The sequence below is a fragment of the Hipposideros armiger genome, unplaced genomic scaffold, assembly GCF_001890085.2.
Source record: "Hipposideros armiger isolate ML-2016 unplaced genomic scaffold, ASM189008v1 scaffold_1, whole genome shotgun sequence".
Taxonomy (NCBI): Eukaryota; Metazoa; Chordata; class Mammalia; order Chiroptera; family Hipposideridae; genus Hipposideros; species Hipposideros armiger.
In genome coordinates this window covers 6,111,874-6,131,557 of record NW_017731351.1, presented here as the reverse complement: position 1 = coordinate 6,131,557, position 19,684 = coordinate 6,111,874, and the positions used below count along the sequence as shown (strand labels likewise).

Here is a 19,684-nt window from a genome sequence, read left to right as displayed (position 1 = left end):
TATTCTTCCACATTAGATCAGATCTCACATTAAAGCCTTGCCTAGCCCTCTGAGCCATTGTTTATTGCGTTAATCTTAGTTTATAATTAATGGAGTTATTCCGTGTTTGTTTAATAACCCTCTTATCCTGTTAGATCGCAGGCTTCAGTGACTGCCCGCTTTTGCATCCCCAGTGTCTAGCGTAGTATCTGCCATGTAGTAGGCACATAGTAAATATATGCTGAAGGACTGAATGAAGGTGGATGGTCATTTGAAACTACCTTTACTATCGCATTAATTTACCTGGCACAGAGGTGCTCAATAAATGTGAAGTTACTTAATGGGGAATGAGATATTTTTAAAGCGGTAGAGGAAGTGTGTGGAGGACAGCTTGAGTAAACTGCGTGCTGTAAGCAGCACATACAGTGGAGATGCATTGGGAGTCAGGCAGGGGATGGGATTTGAACGTGACCGCCATGGGTGATAGGAGGACATGGCAGTATTTCGAGAAGCCTGTGATTTGTCAAGTCCTGGTGTGTGGCAATGCTAGGGTAGGATGGAGGGAAGAGAAGAAAACTTGGAATCCTGCTGAGACTGATATATCTGTGAGGCAACTGTTCTGAGGGAAAGGTAGGTAATTCACTGAAGTTCAGGAAGAAAAAACTGACATCATTAAGCCATCATCAAACAGGATGCTCGGCTGCTATAGATGGGTAAGCTACGTAAGAGACCTGATGCTCACAGGACAGTAGAATTGCTTTGCAGCCTCTCATATTTTGCAATGTGCTCATTTTATTTTATACTTAGTACTGGTAATCTTAGCTTGGTGAAATGCTTTGTTTTTCTGGATGTTTATCTGATGACAGGAGCAGAATAAAGTGTCAGGAAGTTACTTTGTAGTGTCTAATGTAAATTAGACATACCTTTTGGTTTTGCTTTCATTGACCTAATTACTTTTTAATTACAAGGGAGGTATTTTTCTGATTATTAAGGAGCAGTAATATTAGTTTATGATTATATGTCTATAATAAATTTTATGTTGTGGCAGCTTAAAATTTCATTGATCATGGATTTTGTGCCGAAAAGAAAAATACTGTGTACTCACTGACTACATTCATGCATTTCACAGATATTTACTACACAGCTGCTTTATTTAATGCATGCCCAGGCATTGGAGACACACAGTAAAGAGGACTCAGCTCTAGCCCCAAAGCAGCGAGTAGTTTAGGAGAAAGTCAGACTGTAAAACAAATGAATGTTGTGATGTTCAGTGTCAGTACCTGGCAGCATGGAGTGCTGGGAGGACCTGAGAAGGGGCAGCTAACCAAATGTGGAGCTGGAGGGGTGGATGAGAAGGGGTGGAGAATTTTAGCATACCAGTTTCAGGAGTGTTGGTAACTGGGCTGAATTCTGGCCCCTCCAGCCAAAAGTTGAAATCACGAATGGTCATTTCAGTCAGTGCATGTGTATTTGCCCACAGTGTTACTCTCATCCATGTGTTCTTGGGAAGAGAGAAGATCTGATGGCTCTTATGTGGGTCAGAAGTGGAAACATGACCAATCCTCTGGAGTCAGATGCTGTCAGTTCCCTGTTCAATCCTTTGAATACCTGGGACGGGCTCTACTTTGAGTCTAGTGCGGAAAGCTCGGCGACTCCTTGTTGCTAGTGTGCACGGTTCTTCCTGAAACTAAAGATTTGTTTTTAAATAATGAAAACTATAACCCACTCCATAAAACATTTTGTTTTTAGTTAGCATGTTACTGTTAGTGGAGCCTCAAAAAGGTTTGGTTTCAGGTCTGTTTGTTAAAATATTGTCAAACCGTGCTTTCTCCAAGGTAAAGTAAGTGCCTTCGTGTGATTATGTGGAGAGGATTTTTATTTACTCCACAAGAAAGCATGCTCTCACTTCAGTTACAAAACGGTACAGAATCATTTTCTTTTCCTTGGTAGATGACAGAATTCCTAAAAAATTCCAGAATTCCCTTGTTCAACTTGGACTCAGCACTATGAAGTCTGCAAATATATGTATAGGCCGACCAGTGTTGCTTACCAGTTTGCATGGAAAGCAAGAGGTAAGAGTTCTTTTCATTCCCTTAGTTTACAGAGATTTGTGATGTTTGTGATTTTAATTTTCAACACAAGCAGGAATAAGTGAGAAACTTTGTTTTTAATTTTTTTTTTAATTATTAGTTTCAGGTGTACAGAACAATGCAATAGTTATCCTTTTCACCCTCACAAAGTAACAACTCCCTCCCCCCATCACTGCCCTCCCACCCCCGATATCATGCTTATCTATTACAATTCCATTGACTCCATTCCCACACTCCACATCGCATGACTATTTGTATATATAATTATAGTTGACATACATTATTATTCAACATAAGCTTCAGAAATACATTGCGGTGGTCCGGCCTCTACACCGACTATGAAGTGGTCTCCCTAACAAGACATGAGAGAAACCATATTTTAAAAGACCCTCGCATCTTTATAGACTTTCCCTTCATTTGATGTCTAGGACTCCAATGGGAATGCAGCCCCAAATGTCATAATGTAGCGTGGTCTTTCCTTGGGAGGTAGTGAGACACACACTATCTCCCAGTCTGTTAGTTGTTATTCTCTATAGAAATTATGTTAGGGTCTGAAGATCATACAAATATTTGATTACCCTCCCTGTTTTCAGCTGTGTTTCTCCTTTCTGCCATTCATCGTACCTGAGACTCTAAGCCCGGACCTTTTTCTGGGTCATGTTTGGCAGCTTGACTTTCTTTGCTGCTAGCCCCTGCCTCTGCCACATCTGCTGCTGCTGCTTCATTTCTCAGGATTCTCTCATCCACTGGGGCCCTCTGGAAAGGTTTTGAAAACTTATCGGCTGATGGCACACCTCCCGTTCTTTTTATTGTCCTGGGCTTATACTTTTAAAAATCCTTTACTGTGTCTTGTGGAAGAGAAGACTCTAAATGTGTGAGCTCAGCCCACTTTCTGGAGCTAGCAGTGGTTGCTTCTCTCGCTAACATCTAAGTCTGATGAGATCCAGGTCCCACGAAGCCCTGAGGCCAGGCCCCTCACTGTTTCCAGGGTGCAGGGTATGCCTCAGGCTGGACTACCTGACAGGTAGCTGGCCTTCAGTGGTTTTTTTCATCTTCTCACCTATTCATGCCTTTGTCTTTTTTCCTAAATCCACCTCTTAAGACTTCCACCATTTTCACTGTGGGATCTTGCCTGATCTTCACAAGAAGATGTAATATTTATAAAAACTTTTTTGGGTAACTTGTGTCAGATTGTAACTCCTTTGCGGTAAGGACTGTGTTTACAGATCCATGTACTTGGCTGTGCTTAGTTTTTTGCCTTACAAAGTAATGATATTCTGTGAATATTTATTTTCTCATAATTTCATTTTCTGTGTCCTGGGCAGGTCTATACAGCCTGGCCTGTATCCGGATTTCCTGGAGGCAAGGTTGGCCTGAGTGATATAGCCCAGAAGAATGTGGGTGTCAGGGTTGGTGATGCCATCCGAGTCCAGCCTCTTTTGGGGGCTGTGCTGCAGGCTGAGGAAATGGACGTGGCACTCAGGTTTGGCTCTTTTCCTTGGTGGCTGAATCAACACTGCCTGGTAGAAATAGAACAAGAGTCACAAGTGTGAACCACATGTGTAATTTTTGCATTTTCTAGTAACCATTTAAAAAGAAAAGAGAAACAGATGAAAATAATTGTAATTGTGTATTTTATTTAACCAATATATGAAAAATCTTATTTTAACATTAATAGCTATAAAAACTATTAATAAGATATTTTTCATTTAGTTTTTCAAATTAAGTCTTCAAAATGCAGTATGTATGTTACAGTTGGAGCACACCTCTGTTTGGACTAGCTGCAGTGTAAGCACTTGATGGCCACATGTGCTGAGTGGCTAGTGGCCTCCTGTATTTATTAGCACAAGCTAGGTGAGTGCTGGTAACCTAGGGACTAGGGACTCTTAACGTCCTGTGGTTCAAGTGTGCCCCGACAGTGTAGTGAGAGGAATTATTACTGACGAATGTTTAACAATGTTTTTCATCTTGGTTTGCAGTATAATCAGGGCTTCTTGTTTTTTTTACAGTTGTAAAGAAGGGAGTAGATTACGGTGAGTAGGCAAGAAACAAGTTTTAATTAAGACTGCGCGAGCAAATTACCTGATTGTCTATTTTAATTCCATGATTATTTCATCTAGTGAAAGTCATTTCTATCAGATTTTTAAGTAGTCCCTCACGAAAGACTATTTGAATCAACCTATCAAAGCGTATCGCCCATCCCCCTGGAAATTCTATGCCTGATAGAATTGTGACTCAGTTTATGAAAATCGTATCAAAGTTTGTTTTAAAAAAGCATATTTTGATACTTTAATATCACCTTAGTAATAATTTTGGGGATGTGTTTATATTATATGCAGTAATCACAAAACATTTTCCAGTTTAGCTTTATTTGAAAATGTTTTCTTCTCTTTTGCTAGTTTTGTAGGTGCCAAGCTTGAGCTTCAGCACATTTTTTCCTTTAAAAACAGGAAGAGGTTTTCAGAGCATTAAATAAACATATAACAAACGGTAAATAACGGGCAGAAAGGAAAAGGAACACCACATATGTTGAGGACCCGCTGTGTACTATCTCGCGTGTACACATGCTCACACACACACACATTTTTTTACCTTTCTCTTAGTTGATCCTCTAAACATCCTGCAAGGCATCCATACTCACCCTTTTTCTCAGGTGAGGAAACGGGCTCAGTGAGAAGCAACTTGCCCGCCCTTGTAGGCGTTACTGAGTATTACTGCTCAGATTGTGCAGGGTTGTTCTTCACTGTTTGCTGACGGGACTGCAGTCACAGTCCTCAGTTAACTGGATTTTTGATGCCCTCCTAATTAGTGTGACCTCTTGAGGGCACAGCAGTCTTAGGTACGATCAGCTACTGCGTTTTAAATGGAAGCTTGGTTTTAAAATTTTTACTTAAAACAAAATTTATATGTTTTCAATGTAGCAGCGGAGCTTAGACAAGAAACTTAATTTCCAAGAAAAATCGGTAATTTTTATCTGCTGCTTAAGTTGCACTGTATTTGAAGTTTTTCATTAGAAAGTTTAGAGCTCCTTCTAGTGGAAATGATTTTATCTGCACCCATTCTTTTTCAAAAGCAAGGTGGTGTTTTTCTGCTTTTGTAAATATTTGTAAATATCTCTATTCAGAGTTTAATAAATAGAAATAATTTAAGTACAACTTGGTTCAGAGTTGTACAAACAAGTAAATTTAAGCATTTAGGGAGACACATGATTTCCTCTTTAGTTTATGTATACATTTGATTCAAGAAATTTCCTTCTTGTTCACTTTCTCTTTTATATGAATACACAGTCCATTCTTGTTATTTGTGGTAGTCTTGTTCTATAAAGTTGCCACAAACACTGGATTAGCAAACACTGAACCATTTAAATATATAGAAATGTCTATATTTTATATACAATAGATTATAATCTAAAATCCTTAAAACAACTCATTCTGGCATATTCTGTTTTCTTTATTTTACAAAAGAGAAGAGGTAGTTCAGAAGTGTTAAGTAGCTTACTTGAGTCCACCCCCCTCACAGATGCGGGCACTAAGGATTCAAACCCCCTCCCGCTGGCCCTAGAGCTGGAACTTTCTGCTCTCTACACTGCTCCTCTGGTCATCACTGATGAGAGCTGAAATAAGGTCTTTTCACCCTTAGCCAGGAAAGTGTTGGGCGACTTACCTTTTTTGCCTGCTCTATCCACAAGTGACTGGGGAAGCTCTGCCAGTATTGATTTGGGGGTACCAAGTGGATTTCAGCAAGTTGGCGAATCCGCACATAGGGAATCTGCATATGATGAAGACTGACTGTATTGGTTTGTTACTGAGGAAGTGGTTGGAGAGCCAGGCCTAGATGGGGCCTCAATGGGCCTGCTCACACATCTCTTCCTTGACTGTGCCCATCTACTGATGTGTGACGTCTACTGACGTGAGCTACTTACACATGGAGGAGGAGTGACACGCACATGATCTGAGAACCCTCCAGGGACATGTTTCTTTACAAGTGGAATGATTTTTAGGTGTGCCTATTTCCTGTACTCAAACAAGCGGCCTCCCTGGAAGACAGTTACTCGTCAGAAGAAGGGCTCTCGTTTTTCTTAGGCGTGCCTGTCCTCTGGAATAAACCCCCATTGTACCAATCCTCTCCTTTTTCATAGTTCTGCCGCTTCAGATAATGTGCTGTATAGGATTTATTTTTCCTGAAAGATAATTCACAGATTATACAAAGGGAATGAAGTAAACTATTTAATAAAAGCCTTTCTTCAAGCTAAGCAAGTTCAGTGAGGGAATGATTAATTTAGGCCAGTGCTTTTCAAATGTTTTTGACTGACACACAATAAAAAATAGATTTTTCATTGTGATTCTTATATATTTACAGTAGATACACTTACAGTGCACATTTGCACACGTGTGTACCTATATGCATATGAGGATAATAGATGCCTGTGTGTCTAATAAAAGAACATTTTACAGAGCAGTATTACCCTATGTGTGGTGTACTCTGACATGTTGTATTCTGTTTAAAAAGTGCTGGGTGGGACTGACTGACTGAAATGATGTCATGATCCACTAATGGATCATACCCTCTTTTTTTTTTAAAGATTTTTATTGGGGAATTGGGGGGATGGGAACAGTGCTGGGGAATTGGGGAAGGGGAACAGACAAGTTGCTGTCATTTTGTTCTTCAGGCTAGTTGTGGAGGATGTCGCTTCACTGGCCCAAGCTGGCACCATCATTGCGCTCTTCCTGGGTGAGGCAGATCAGTCGCCGGCTTCTGGACGGCCGCTCACTGCGGCTGCTGGCCGCTCATGCTGGCTGCTGGCTACACACAGTAGCCCATGGCAACCCACTTACACAGGGGCTGCAGCTTATGCCGTCGCCAGCGACTCACGGGAGCCCAGCTCCAGGTTGAGCTGTTGTTCAGCATCTTAGCTGAAGAGGGCAGTGTCACTGGCCCTCATATGTGGGATCCGAACCAGGGCCCTCTGGCGTTCCAAGCCAGTTCTTAACCATCGTGCCACTCGGCTGGCCCATACCCTCTGTTTTGAAGAACACTGATTCAGGCCTCTAGAATACCAAATTGCCAGTGGCATTTTCATGGCTATAAGAAATACTTGGAAATGGTAAATCATTCCAAAATATTGTAAATCATTCCATGTTGTAAACTAATTACACGTTTGATTAGGTCTGCGTCACAGCTATGTACTTGTCATTTTATATTACATTTTAGTTTCTGGTGTACTTAATGTTTATTTCTGTTTCCCCCACCTGCAACCCTCTACAGTGAAAAAAATGTGGAGATTAATGAAGAACAATTAGCTGGCTGTCTTCTGAGAAAACTAGGTGAGAAGACATTTTAAACACTTTTTAAAATTTTAAGAAGCAAGGCAGCAGCAAATAGTGTGTCTTCACACTATTTGTGTACTTAATAGTTTTCTTCAGAACAATGTTGAGAACATTCTCCTCAATGAATTACTATCCTTTTAAGTTAGGGATTTGGTTTTTCCCCAGTGTATTAGTTGGCAGTTGGGTAGCAGAGAGAATATATGACTTGTCTGCACGAAGTCAGTGGTAGAACTGAGACTTTGAGCCCTTGAGCTCTGGCTCTTTCCAGGGAGAAGCATTATCTTGGCATGCTGGTTTCCATGTGCTGGTTTCCGTGTGCCATTTTAGGTTTATTATCGAAGGTGGAAGGCACAGCTGTTGGTTGCTGTCGTTGATAGAATCTTAGATACATGGCATGTAGAGAATTTCAGAGAATCATCTTGTCCTTTAATCTCCAGACAGTGATCTGTCACTGGGGGATATTAGGTCCTTTATTTTTCATGACGATTATTTTTATTTTATTTTTTTTAAGCTGAGCCATCCTGCCACATGTTGGCAGCTCAGCAGCTGCTCATCTCAGGCCAGGAATCGAACCGCTGTTGCTCAGAGCTCAAACTCTTGAGTGAGCTCTTAACCAACTGAGCCCCTTGGCCGGCTCTGACAATTATTTTAATACTCCCATCTTTGAGTGTCTTTTCAGTCAGATTTGTTAATAGATGAAATAAATTTGCTATTAAACATTAAATGAGTGAAAAGTTGTGCTGACCTGTATATTCATAAATTGTTTTCTAGATGGCAAGATTGTTTTACCAGGCAACTTTCTCTATATTACTTTCTATGGACGACCATGTAAGCTGCAAGTGTTACAAGTGAAAGGAGCAGATGGCATGATATTAAGAAGACTTCAGCCTGACCCTGGTGCCCGGGAGGTGGCCTCAGAACGGTCCAGCATAGAAGCCAGCACCCTGGATATGTCCTTAAAGCTAAGCCAGTTGGACCTGGAAGAACACCAGGACCCAACATCAAGCAGTACTCCTTGCAAACCAGCTGATGGCAGAATGACAAATAGAGCTGGTGACATTTTGCCAGATGTCACACAGAATCCTGGTGGCAACAGTGGACTTGAGGTGGAGGAAGTCACAAATCTTAAACATAGTTTTGCGTCTTTCATGGAAGGAAATGAGCATCTTATCAGTGAAAAGAGATTGCCTGAGTCAGCCAGCATGGGAACAAAATGCAACACCGACACTTTTTATTTTATTTCTTCAACAACCAGGGTCAATTTTACAAAGACTCGTACAAATTCAAAAGAGCAAGGCAACCAATTCAAAGTGACTTATGACATGATAGGAGGCTTAAACAGTCAGCTGACGGCAATTAGAGAAATGATTGAATTGCCTCTCAAACAGCCTGAACTTTTCAAGAGTTATGGTATGATTTCTTCAGTGTATTGCTCCCAACAGTGCTAACTTCAAACTAAAAAGCAGTTGGCTCATTCTGTTTATCTAATAGTCGATCACCCTCTCTTCCTAGTTTTCTTTCCTGAGTGGTCGGTATGGTAGGAGGTGAGAGTTGCTTTGGGAGAGACCAGTTAGGTGAGCCTGTTTCTATGCTTGGGCTCCTTAATTAAAACCTGGACTTTTAATTATACACTTCTGCAGTTATTTCTATTGGATTAAGAAGTAGTTTATCATACTAGACCAGCTTTAAAGACTAAAGAAATAAACCACACATTCAGATAATGTTGGATAAATCTTGGTTAGAAAAGATAGCTGTGTGCAGATCTCTGCATTGAGACAAGTGATTAAGGGAGTGGCTTAGTTCCTAGGAAACTCAGGGCTTCCTCTTTCTGGTTACTGCCGATTCTCTGCATATATTTGGTGATTTGCTGTTTCCTTTTTCATGAAAAAAAAATATGTGTGTGTGTGTGTGTGTGTGTGTGTGTGTGTGTGTGTGTATACACACACATATGGGGATTGATGGCTGGCTTTATGCCCTTGTTGTGTCTAGACTTTGTTTTCTGAGAATCTGGGGTTGGGCATGGCACCAGTGGGTGCCCAGCCACTTTTACCCATGTGCCTGGATTGGTTGGGTCTACAGAGAAAGCAACAGTCATTGCTGGAGATCAGTGTTTGGGCTAGTTAATACATCTTCCTGGGAGGTAAAAAGAAGGTCGGACTCTTCCTTGAGTTTTGTGATACAAGGTAAATTTTTGTTTGAAGTCATATGACAACACAAGAAACCTCGTGGTGCTGAATCCAGTGTTGTCTTTTTTTTCTTGTAGGAATTCCTGCTCCTAGAGGAGTGTTACTGTATGGCCCTCCAGGTACTGGGAAGACAATGATCGCCAGGGCTGTTGCTAATGAGGTCGGAGCCTATGTTTCTGTAATAAATGGTCCTGAGATTATAAGCAAGTAGGTGCATAATTTAAGAGAATAAACAATATTATTAAATATGCTTCTTAAACGTGATTTTTAAAAATGGGTGCATACTATTCTGTCTGGATGTTTCATATATTAAAATAGTTTGTATTTGCTTTTTAATGTATAAAAATTAAGTTTGAAAAATCATTTTTGAAAGTAATGTAAGTATTCTAGAAATATTTGGAAAGTCAGATGAACTTTACAGACAAAACTTTAAAAACAATAAGAGTTGGTCTTTATATGTATTTTATTTATTACAGATTCTATGGGGAGACTGAAGCAAAGTTACGTCAGATATTTGCTGAAGCCACTTTGCGGTACTCTTTTATTTTTATATGTTTGAAATTAGTAGTCAAGGCTGTATTAATCAAAGTAGAGATACTAGCACCTTATATGAAGCATGAAAGTATAGTACAAAACAAACAGTGGTAGCACTAGAAATCGATTGTAAACCTAATAATGTTCTATCAAACCTTTTGCTATCATACTGTTTTGGAAGTTTGATAACTGAGTTATTAAATTACATAAGGCAGCAAGAAGTACAAACTTCCAGTTATAAAATAAATAAATCATGGGAATGTAATGTGCAGTATGGTGACTATGGTCAGTAAAACTATTGCACGTTTGAAAGTTGTAAGGAGAGTAGATCTTAAACGATCTCATCACAAGAAAAAAGTGTTGTAATGATAATATGTGTGGTGACAGATGTCGACTAGACTTGTGGAGATCATTTTGCAGTATATACAAATACCAAATCATTATGTTGTACACTTGAAACTAAAGTTATATGCTGATTATATCCCAATTAAAAAATTGAGTAAGGTAACTAAGATAAGATTGTTTGATAAGTCATGTGACTTTGCTTGAGCATATAAACTTGTGATTTTCTTTCTTTTGGGTAATTAGGCATATTCAGTGTATCTAATTCCCTTAGTAGAATGCATTATAGGAGCCCTTTATGCTTAAAACTTTGTTTCGTTATACTTTGCTTCAAAAAGACAAATCTTTTGCTCTTTGACAATGATTCTTATTATTCCTCAGATTAGACTACATGTTATATTGCAAGGAGTGTTAGAGTATGCTCTGTAACTTGGTCTAATGTAATACTCTAATATGGCTATGTATCATTGTTTTGGTATTTAACTTACAATTCTCTCATCAATTTTTAAAGTGTTTTTTTCCAATGATAGTAGATGAACTGAGTAGTTTATGGTCCCAGTACTGAAGGCTGGAGAGCCAGGGATATACCTTATTGCTTAGGATGTTTTTGTTGTCATTGTTATATTGTCTAGTAGTTTAGTTCCCCTTGTGAGAGAATTCACATCTCCTTGGAAGAATTGATCATGTTGAAAGTTTTTTTTTAATAGGTAAAAAAAAGAGAGAGAACATTTCTAGTTTCTGTCCCTTGGACTTTAAACCTGCTCCGAGGCACGGCGTCTCTGCCTGAGTTCCTGAATTGATCCCAGCTTAACAGTTCAGTGGCGTTAGTGGACAGGCTCTGTCTGGGCGTAGACTTATCTCATGAGCTATAGACTGTTGACAATGCTCTTCTTTTTACTGACAATGCTCTTTTTACTTCTTTTCACTAGAATGTGATCTTGGTGAGATAATAACTTGGGCTAAAATTAATCTAGGGTTTTTTCAGCTTCACATCCTATTGCTTTCGTCTTTAATGTTATTAACTAAAGCCTAAGTATGATATGTTTCAGTTAAAAAATTAAAATTTTAGTTTCAGTTTTTCATCAAAATGCAGTGTATTAATTTAAGAGTTAAATGTATTAGAGAGTTCACTTCACTTGCTTGCTTTTAGGCACCCATCAATTATTTTTATTGATGAGCTGGATGCACTTTGTCCTAAAAGAGAAGGGTCTCATAATGAAATGGAGAAAAGAATTGTAGCTTCACTTTTAACACTGATGGATGGTATTGGTTCGGTAAGTATAGTACTGTATTGATTCTGTGTAGGAAGGGTCGATTCTTAATGTGTACATAAGTAGTAGCAAAAACTATCAAATATGTCTAAGTTTTGGGGTATTCTAGGATAAGGGAAAATATTAGCCATAAAAACTAAAGGAAAGGCCCATTAAAATAATTTTCTTCAGCACATTTGTTAGTAAATGTTAGGACAGTATAACCTGGCATGTTTTTCTAGTATATAGAAAATTTCTAGATAATGTACAGCAATGGAGTTCTTTTGTAATAAATGATATTAACTTAAAAACCTGGAGCAAAAACCAGTAAGAAAAGTTCTAGTCGTTAAATTTTAGGGGATTTGACAAAGAAATTTCATGAGTGAGTCTTGTATACCCACGTATAAATTGATTCTTTTGGGGCTTTATGTTTAGCAAATGAGAGTAATGGAAAATGTGTTTATAGAACATTAAAAGGAATTTACCTTTCTATCAGATTCTCTGCCAGGGCATACACTCTTATAATAATTACATCTATGTGCTAATTATGAAAGGGAAATGTTATACATACGACTAATAGAAAACAGGAGTAAGGAAAGCTCTCTCAGACTCCTGACAGCCGTTTACCAGGAGAATACCCTTTATATGCAGGATTGTAAAGAACTCATTGTTTAGAATCATAATTTATTAGAACCAAAAGAAATTTTAGAAATCATGTAATCCCAAGTCTTCCTTTACACATTAAAAAACTGGACTGTTAGAACTTTTTGGTTTTTACTGCCTGTGGATAGTAACTGATCATGTGGAAATAATGTGAAGGTTTGGTATTAAGTCTATGTTATTTCCTAGCTAACGTATTACAGTTTTAAAGAGAAGGGTTGCTACCTTGTGGAGGCTGAATAACCACCTGGTTCTCAGTTTTGGGGCAGGACCCTGGGTGTGATCGTCATGTCCCAGATTTGGTTCTCAGTTTATAAAGCTGGAGAATCCAGTGATGTTAGTATGTTGGAGATGGTGGGGCTCTGAGGCACCAACACTCACAAGAGACTGATGTATAAACCAGGGTGCCCATTTATTCATTTATTATAAGAAATATAATTATTAAGCTGACCAAATGTCTTTGTTTATTAATGACTATTTTCACCTGAAAGGCAAGTATATATGGAGAGCTGTACTCTAATTGGAGTTCCTGGTGAGCAGGAAGTCACACGGAAGGAGGGCTCTGTTGAGGCCGTAGCCACAGTGTTCCTGGGCCGCTTTCTCTGCCTCCCTGGGCCTGCTGTGCACTGCTGTTCTTGCCTTTGGGCGGGGCTGGACGCATGTGACACTGATGTTTCAGTCTGAAGATATTGAAGGGCCTGTATTTGTCTTCTCAATGCCTGCTTCATGGATTCATTTGTATCCATGCATTTTCTGTTGGCACATCTAGTATAATGGATTAGGTTTGAGTTTTCTTACTTTAACTGCCATTGCAGTTAAGCTTATCCTTGAGATTACACTTGGGTCATCTAAGTAGAACGTTGGATATTAACTATGATCACAATCATAGTTCTTTATAATTTGTTCCAAATTTCATTCTCAGAGAGTGAAAGCCCATACGTATTCAAGGGTGGCTGATACTCGGGTGTTGGTTATATTGCTATCTATATTTTCAGGAATTTAAAAACTTATCAAAATCAAAACTGGTTCATATGTGAATAAGAGTTCTTTGACAACTGTAATAGAGCCTTGTTCTAGTTGAATAATATTAGGTCATAACCTTTGCTTTCAAGTAGGGGAAAAGGACAACTTAAAACAGTTACATTAAAATACCTGTATGGTAGGGTATTATATGTCATTCATTAGACTAGTGTAGGTAAGACGCTAGAAGTGGGTGAGACATCACTTAGGGTAGATGGAGAGTTAAGTATTGGAAAGCGTTCTAAGTGAGGGAGCATTTAGGCTTAGCTTTGGGAAATGTAGGGTGAGTAATAAAAGTGTAAGGGGTAGGACTCAGCAGCCTGGACAGTTAGATCCATCCTTCTCTCTATAGCTGGTATCTATTGGGTCGTCGGGAAAGTCATGACGCATTTTTGCATTGAAAAACATAGAAAAATACGTCATGACTTTCCCGACGACGCAATATATGTACAAGGTGTGGTCAAACAATATGGTTTAAGTAAAAAAAGAATTTATTACAGTAAAAGACACATTGCCATTAATCCCCCTCAAAATACTGCCTCTCTCTACCAACACACTTAGCCCGTCATTCTTGCCACTTTCTGAAGCATTTCTGGAAGCCCTCTTTGTGATTGTCTTTAGTTGTGTTGTCGTGCTGTCTCGATATCCTGAATCATCTTGACTTTGGGGAAGAGCCAGAAGTCGCATGGTTGCAGATCCAGTGAATAAGGCGGAGGACACACCATAATGTTTTTATTTGATGGAAATTGCCGTACCAGAAGCGATTGCAGCAGGCAGTGTTGTCATGATGGAGGGTGATTTATGGCACACTTTCAAACACACCTACCCTCAACTGTAGCTCACACCCAACTGACTTCACCAAACATGTTGAAACTTGTCACACTGCTACTAAGGTGTGACTTAGAGTCATAATATAGGCGCAGCTTCCCATATTGTGATCCCTGCCTTTCCGTTGGATGGCACTTGGCAGCAGCATTCACCGTATTGTTTGAGCACAACGGGAAGACTCCATGTCACACATCGCTTCAGGTACAGTGTGTCCATTACAGAGTGTCCTCATCCACCTTATTCTCTGGATCTGGCTCTGTGACTTCTGGCTTTTCTCCAAAGTCAAAATGACCATGAAAGGTAAACGTTTTGAATTAATTCAGGACATCGAGGCAGCCACGAGAGCACAACTAAAGACACGAAAGAGGACTTCCAGAACTGCTTCAGAACGTGGCAGAATGATGGGATAGGTGTGTTCAAAGCAAGGGGGAATATTTTGAGGGGGATTAATGACAATGTGTCTTTTACTGTAATAAATTTTTATTTAAACATTCACCGTATTTTTTTATCACACCTCGTATATATAAAACTTCCAGAAGAATAGCTAACCTGTTTTCATTTTGTTTTGTTAGGAAGGAAGTAAAGGACGGGTGCTGGTCCTTGGGGCCACAAATCGCCCTCAGGCTTTGGATGCTGCACTCCGCAGACCTGGACGATTTGATAAGGAGATTGAAATTGGCGTTCCAAATGCTCAGGCCCGGCTGGATATCCTGCAGAAGCTGCTTCTGAAGGTGCCCCATTTGCTCACCAAAGCTGAGCTGCTGCAGCTGGCAAACAGTGCTCACGGATACGTGGGAGCCGACTTGAAAGCCTTGTGTAATGAAGCAGGTGAGAGCGACTGGCTATAGTCCATCTGTACTGATGGACGTAACTCTGCTTTGGGCACCTACTGATGGTTTACATCTTCTTTCTTACTGGAAATGCTTAATGCTTTTTAATCATAATCATAAAACATATTTATTGGGGGAAATGTAGATAATTCAGAAAACTATAAAAAAGAAAATCACTCTGAATCCTACCTCATAAAGATAACCACTATTAGAGTGTGTATCCTTTCAGACTTTTCATAATTATACACACATGCATGAATACTAACTACTGGTAATGTGGCTTAATAATAATTTCAGATTATCAGGTATTGAACAGATCTATCTTCTCCTAATTTATCAATGAATCAGTTTATGAGAGGGTAATTTTTAAAAAGATGAGCGTTATAATTAGTGTCCAGTAGGGAAAATATGTGGTTTTGTGTGGACTGTCTTAAATACTGTTGTGTGTTGTGTTACATGGTGTCGTTCTCTATATATATAGCAGAAGAAAGTTTAAGAACAGTGTGCTAGAATTTTTTGCATGGGATTTTGTAGCGGCAGAGGGTATAGTAGAAAATGGATGTTGATTGTTGGGCAGACCTGCCTTTGAAATCAGGCTTGTGATCTTGGGCAAGTTCTTTGCCTTTTCGAAGCCTTGGTTTTCTCCATTTGTAAACTGAGGGCGTTGTGGTAGACGTTATCTAAGCACCCTTGTAAATATCCTAGATATAAGGGAGAAAAATAAGCAAGAAATGCGTTAAAAAAAGAAAGAATAGGAAAAATCAGAAAATGGAAAGGGGAAAACAACAAAAAAACACCCAAGTTACTCGCTGAACTTGGCCTGGCCTCTCTGGCTCCTTTCCCGCATACAGCTGGCCTTTCCGCCCTCGTTGTCCCCTCCCTTTGGTACTCTGTCTGAGTGACTTACACTTCGGTGCTTCTGCAGGGCTTTCTTCCACGGTGTTCTCAGAAACAATGCGACAGAGCAGACTAATGTTGATTGTGAAGTTAGTTGCATTTTCTCAATGAAACAATTTCTGACTTAGGACTTGAGTAAATTATAAAATTGGTTAATAGCGTAACTCAGAAGGAAAGATAAAACAACTCTAAAGTTCTGTATGTACAAATAGTAGAATTGTGCTCAAGTTCTGTAGGATGGGCCCGACTGCACCCCATTTAATATTATGATGTGTGCATTGAACATCAGAAGAAAAAAGTCAGCCACATGGTAAACTTGAACTGTCATGGTTGTAAATAAAGGCAATTGACTATTTCCTACTTAAATGTAGAGGAGTTATTGGGGATAATTTGACTGGCCCTCAGTACTATTTTAAAATGTCAGCTTGGGGAAGTTTGGACTGGTGCTGTTTGTTTTTAACGCGGGTAAGTTTCCTTGGGCAAGTGGAGGCAGTCACAGGCTTTACATTGACCTGAGAATTGCACACAAAGGTAGAATCATTGATTTTTTAAAAAGAGTCATGGTAACATCTTAACATTTGGAAGTGATGTTAATGATTTCAGCTACGTAATAGGTGCCCAGTAAGTGTTTGACCTGAGAAGTGTATGAAAGATGGAAGACACGATAGGGCATACTGAACGCCCGCGCCCCTTGTGAACGAAGAAAAATGTTTATTCACCTCAGAGTTGGGGTTTGGATTTAACCCCCTGGTGAGATGCTCTCCTTCTCGCCTCGTTGCCTTCAGAAACCCCTGCTCGTGTGGAGGAAACAGCTCCGAGTGGTTACTGGTCTCTGCCCTGAGAGCATAAACAGGTGAGGTCGCCTTGTGCGCCTTCAGTAACTGCTGCTGCTCCATCCTTGGGCCCACTGATAAGATTTCTCAGCTTGGCTCTGCTGTGGACTTCTAAGTACGTTTTGCTTAAAACTGCTGCTTTTCAGGACGCATTTTCATTGTTCACCAGTCATGCTGTGTGCTTCCGTGGACAGCTTGACAATGCCCACAGCACATCTGGGAAGTCAGGCGTCTGGACCTCCAGCTCAGGAGATGTATTCCTGGTACATGAGTCAATTCTGTCTCTTTCTATTATTTACTCTTTTCCAGAAGAATCCAGATTCATTTCACATGTTCTCAATTCAGGGCAGATCACTTGGAGCGGAGGTTCTCAAACTTGATCGGGTATAAGATCAGCTGGAGAACTTAGGACAAGGGATTGCTGGGTGGGCCCCCTCCCGCCCCCTCCCGGAGTTTCCTATCTAGGAGCAGCTGCTGCTCGTCTGGAGACCACACCTTAGAGCCAAGGACATAGGACATTGGTTCTGAAACTTCATTACGCATTATGTTCACCTGCGAAGCCATGCCCACTCCTCCCCACACTTCGAGTAAGGGAGGTGGGAGCCGGAGTCAGCATTTATGGTGTTTCCCAGGTGACTTGGATCAGCCAGCCCTGCACTTGTCTGTGAGCAGGCGATTGAATCCCTGACGGAGGCCAGTGGTTCTCCAGTTTAAACCTGTGTGAGATTCACTGGCAGAGCTTGTTATATGCGTTCTGGGCCCCATCCTACTGGTCAGCAGGTCCAGGTGGGGTGTAGGAATTGTCACTTTATCACGTTACAGGTGATAGTAATGCTGCTGGGGCAAGGCCTCCACTCTTGAGAACCACTGATCTAGGCCACACAGCTCTCTGATGTTTGACGAGTCTCTGTAACTGGTTTAAATCTCTGGATAAATTTAGGGAAGGCAGTTCTCTGACTCCCTCTGAGAGCATTGATTTCTTCCCAGAGCTTTTAGGTGGCAATCACGCACTGTTCAACATTATATTCTTGAACTCTTCTGCGCTTGGAGAAAATGCGCGTCCACGTTTGGCCTGCAGGTATGTATAGTGGTTTGAATCCAACTTAAAAATGACAAATAATGCTGAAAGCTAGAAAAGCCACAACTGAGGAAACAGCTAAAAATTAACAATTCAAAATAGAAAAGAGAATATAGACATATGTTTCTCCTAGCACATTTGCTTGCTTATGGTTTGTGGACCTGTGTGTTCTCTGAGCTTTTGTGTGTTGGCTGGCTGATGGTTTTCCTTCTTCCTGAACGGCCTTCTGGTTGGGGAAGCTCTGCCTTTTTAACAAAACATGGTGCACAGATGTCTAGTAAGAGCATACGGTGAAGTGATTCAGAGTTTCGTAAAACCTACATGAACTATTTCCTGCATAGTTTTGTAATCTAAGGGTTATTACTTGCTGGATACTAATACGAAAGGTCAAAATCACTGTAATACAACATATATTTGTACAAGCTTTTTTGGAGGATAGAAGGTTTGCAATCTCTTCTGCAGTCTGTGCGAGCGATACTTCATATTCTGTAGGAGGCCTACTCTTTTTCTAATCTTCCCTTCCGGTGTTGCTCAATATTTTCCACATCTTTTGTCTTTGTCTCCATAATGAATATGAAAATTGGAAATACTACAATAGTATTGCTTTCAACACTTTGATCTCTTATTATCTGAGCAGATACACAATGTTAAGGGTTAGCTGTGAAACTTATTTTCAAATGTTAGGTTTCCTTTATAATTAAGTTTTGAGCTAGAGCATGGCTTGATATGTCTTGACTTGTCCAAAAGCCTAATGTTTTGTAGCTCACCTTTTTAAGCAAAGAGCAGCTGCATTTTGAAATGTTTTATCTCAAGCGGACAAGCTGTTTACAAGCTCAACTCTGACACATCCTGACATTTAATGTCTGTGTTTGTATTCCTTTTGGGATTAGGCTGCCTTTCTAATTAATTAGTTGCATAGCCTTTTATTAATTCCCTCAAAATTTATAATGTTTTAAATTAACAACATAGATAAGCACACCACACTTTTTTAGAAAACATGAAATGTTAATTACGTAGCAGAGACATGAATTATATAAACTCTGCTGAATGTTAGAAGATGCTTAGCAACAGTGTTTTCCAAATATAGAGATTTATTATAAACTTCTCCTAAGGCTGCCTGTGCCATTTCAGGAGAGTGAATATAAATAGAGCTTGATTTCTTCAAGAAGTGGACTCAGTCATTTTGTTTACAATGAAAGGAAGTATTTGCCTCACATCTCTAAGAATTTATCTTTAGCATCCTTGTGATTACACATCATTTCAACGTATTCATACCAAATACTTGGGCCTTGATAAGATAGCATCACAGAACAGGAAGAATGGAAACTCTTATTTAAACAATGACTTTGTCATTATTACACTTAAGTAGGTCTAGTAATAATACTGAACCTAATTACTGTAACGCAGCTTTTTTGAGATGGAAAAATTTATCTGTTTTGTACCAGAGTCCTGAGATATTTATAGCTGTTAGTCGGCCCTCCCACCCGTCACTAGCTTATTTTAACAGGAATTTATGGTGAGTCTTCCATGTGCAGAGTACCCAACAGTCTAGATCTTATGAAAGGTTCTCTTTCTAACATTTTCCACTGTTTTTTGAATTCTGCCAATGTCGTTTTCTAAGTTAGAAATAAAATAACTGATTCTGTGAAAATTCAATACTTGTTAATAAAGCCTGGGGAAATAGTGGGGTTTAATGGAGAGCTTATGGGGAGCTTGAGAGTCAATGCTGGCACCAGCTGCCCGTGATCAGCTGGGAGTCGTTGGGCAGCCACTCAGTGTCACGTCCAGCGTGGCAAGGGCAAATGGGACACGAGAGGGGCGGCGCAGATT

At 39.9% G+C, this 19,684-nt stretch overlaps 1 protein-coding gene across 3 annotated transcripts in view; it reads left to right on the top strand.

Moving 5' to 3' along the window:
- Nucleotides 1–19,684, top strand: part of AFG2A (AAA ATPase AFG2A) — a 241,054-nt gene that overhangs the window by 2,643 nt on the left and 218,727 nt on the right. For 2 of the 3 annotated variants that reach the window (XM_019666093.1, XM_019666239.1), the window contains exons 2-10: nt 1,930–2,051; nt 3,395–3,552; nt 4,079–4,102; nt 7,335–7,393; nt 8,168–8,806; nt 9,660–9,789; nt 10,059–10,115; nt 11,609–11,732; nt 14,789–15,044. In XM_019666093.1, the coding sequence (XP_019521638.1) occupies nt 1,930–2,051; nt 3,395–3,552; nt 4,079–4,102; nt 7,335–7,393; nt 8,168–8,806; nt 9,660–9,789; nt 10,059–10,115; nt 11,609–11,732; nt 14,789–15,044 (1,569 nt within the window). The remainder of the gene's footprint in view (nt 1–1,929; nt 2,052–3,394; nt 3,553–4,078; nt 4,103–7,334; nt 7,394–8,167; nt 8,807–9,659; nt 9,790–10,058; nt 10,116–11,608; nt 11,733–14,788; nt 15,045–19,684) is intronic. The other variant, XM_019666169.1, reaches the window with a different exon arrangement.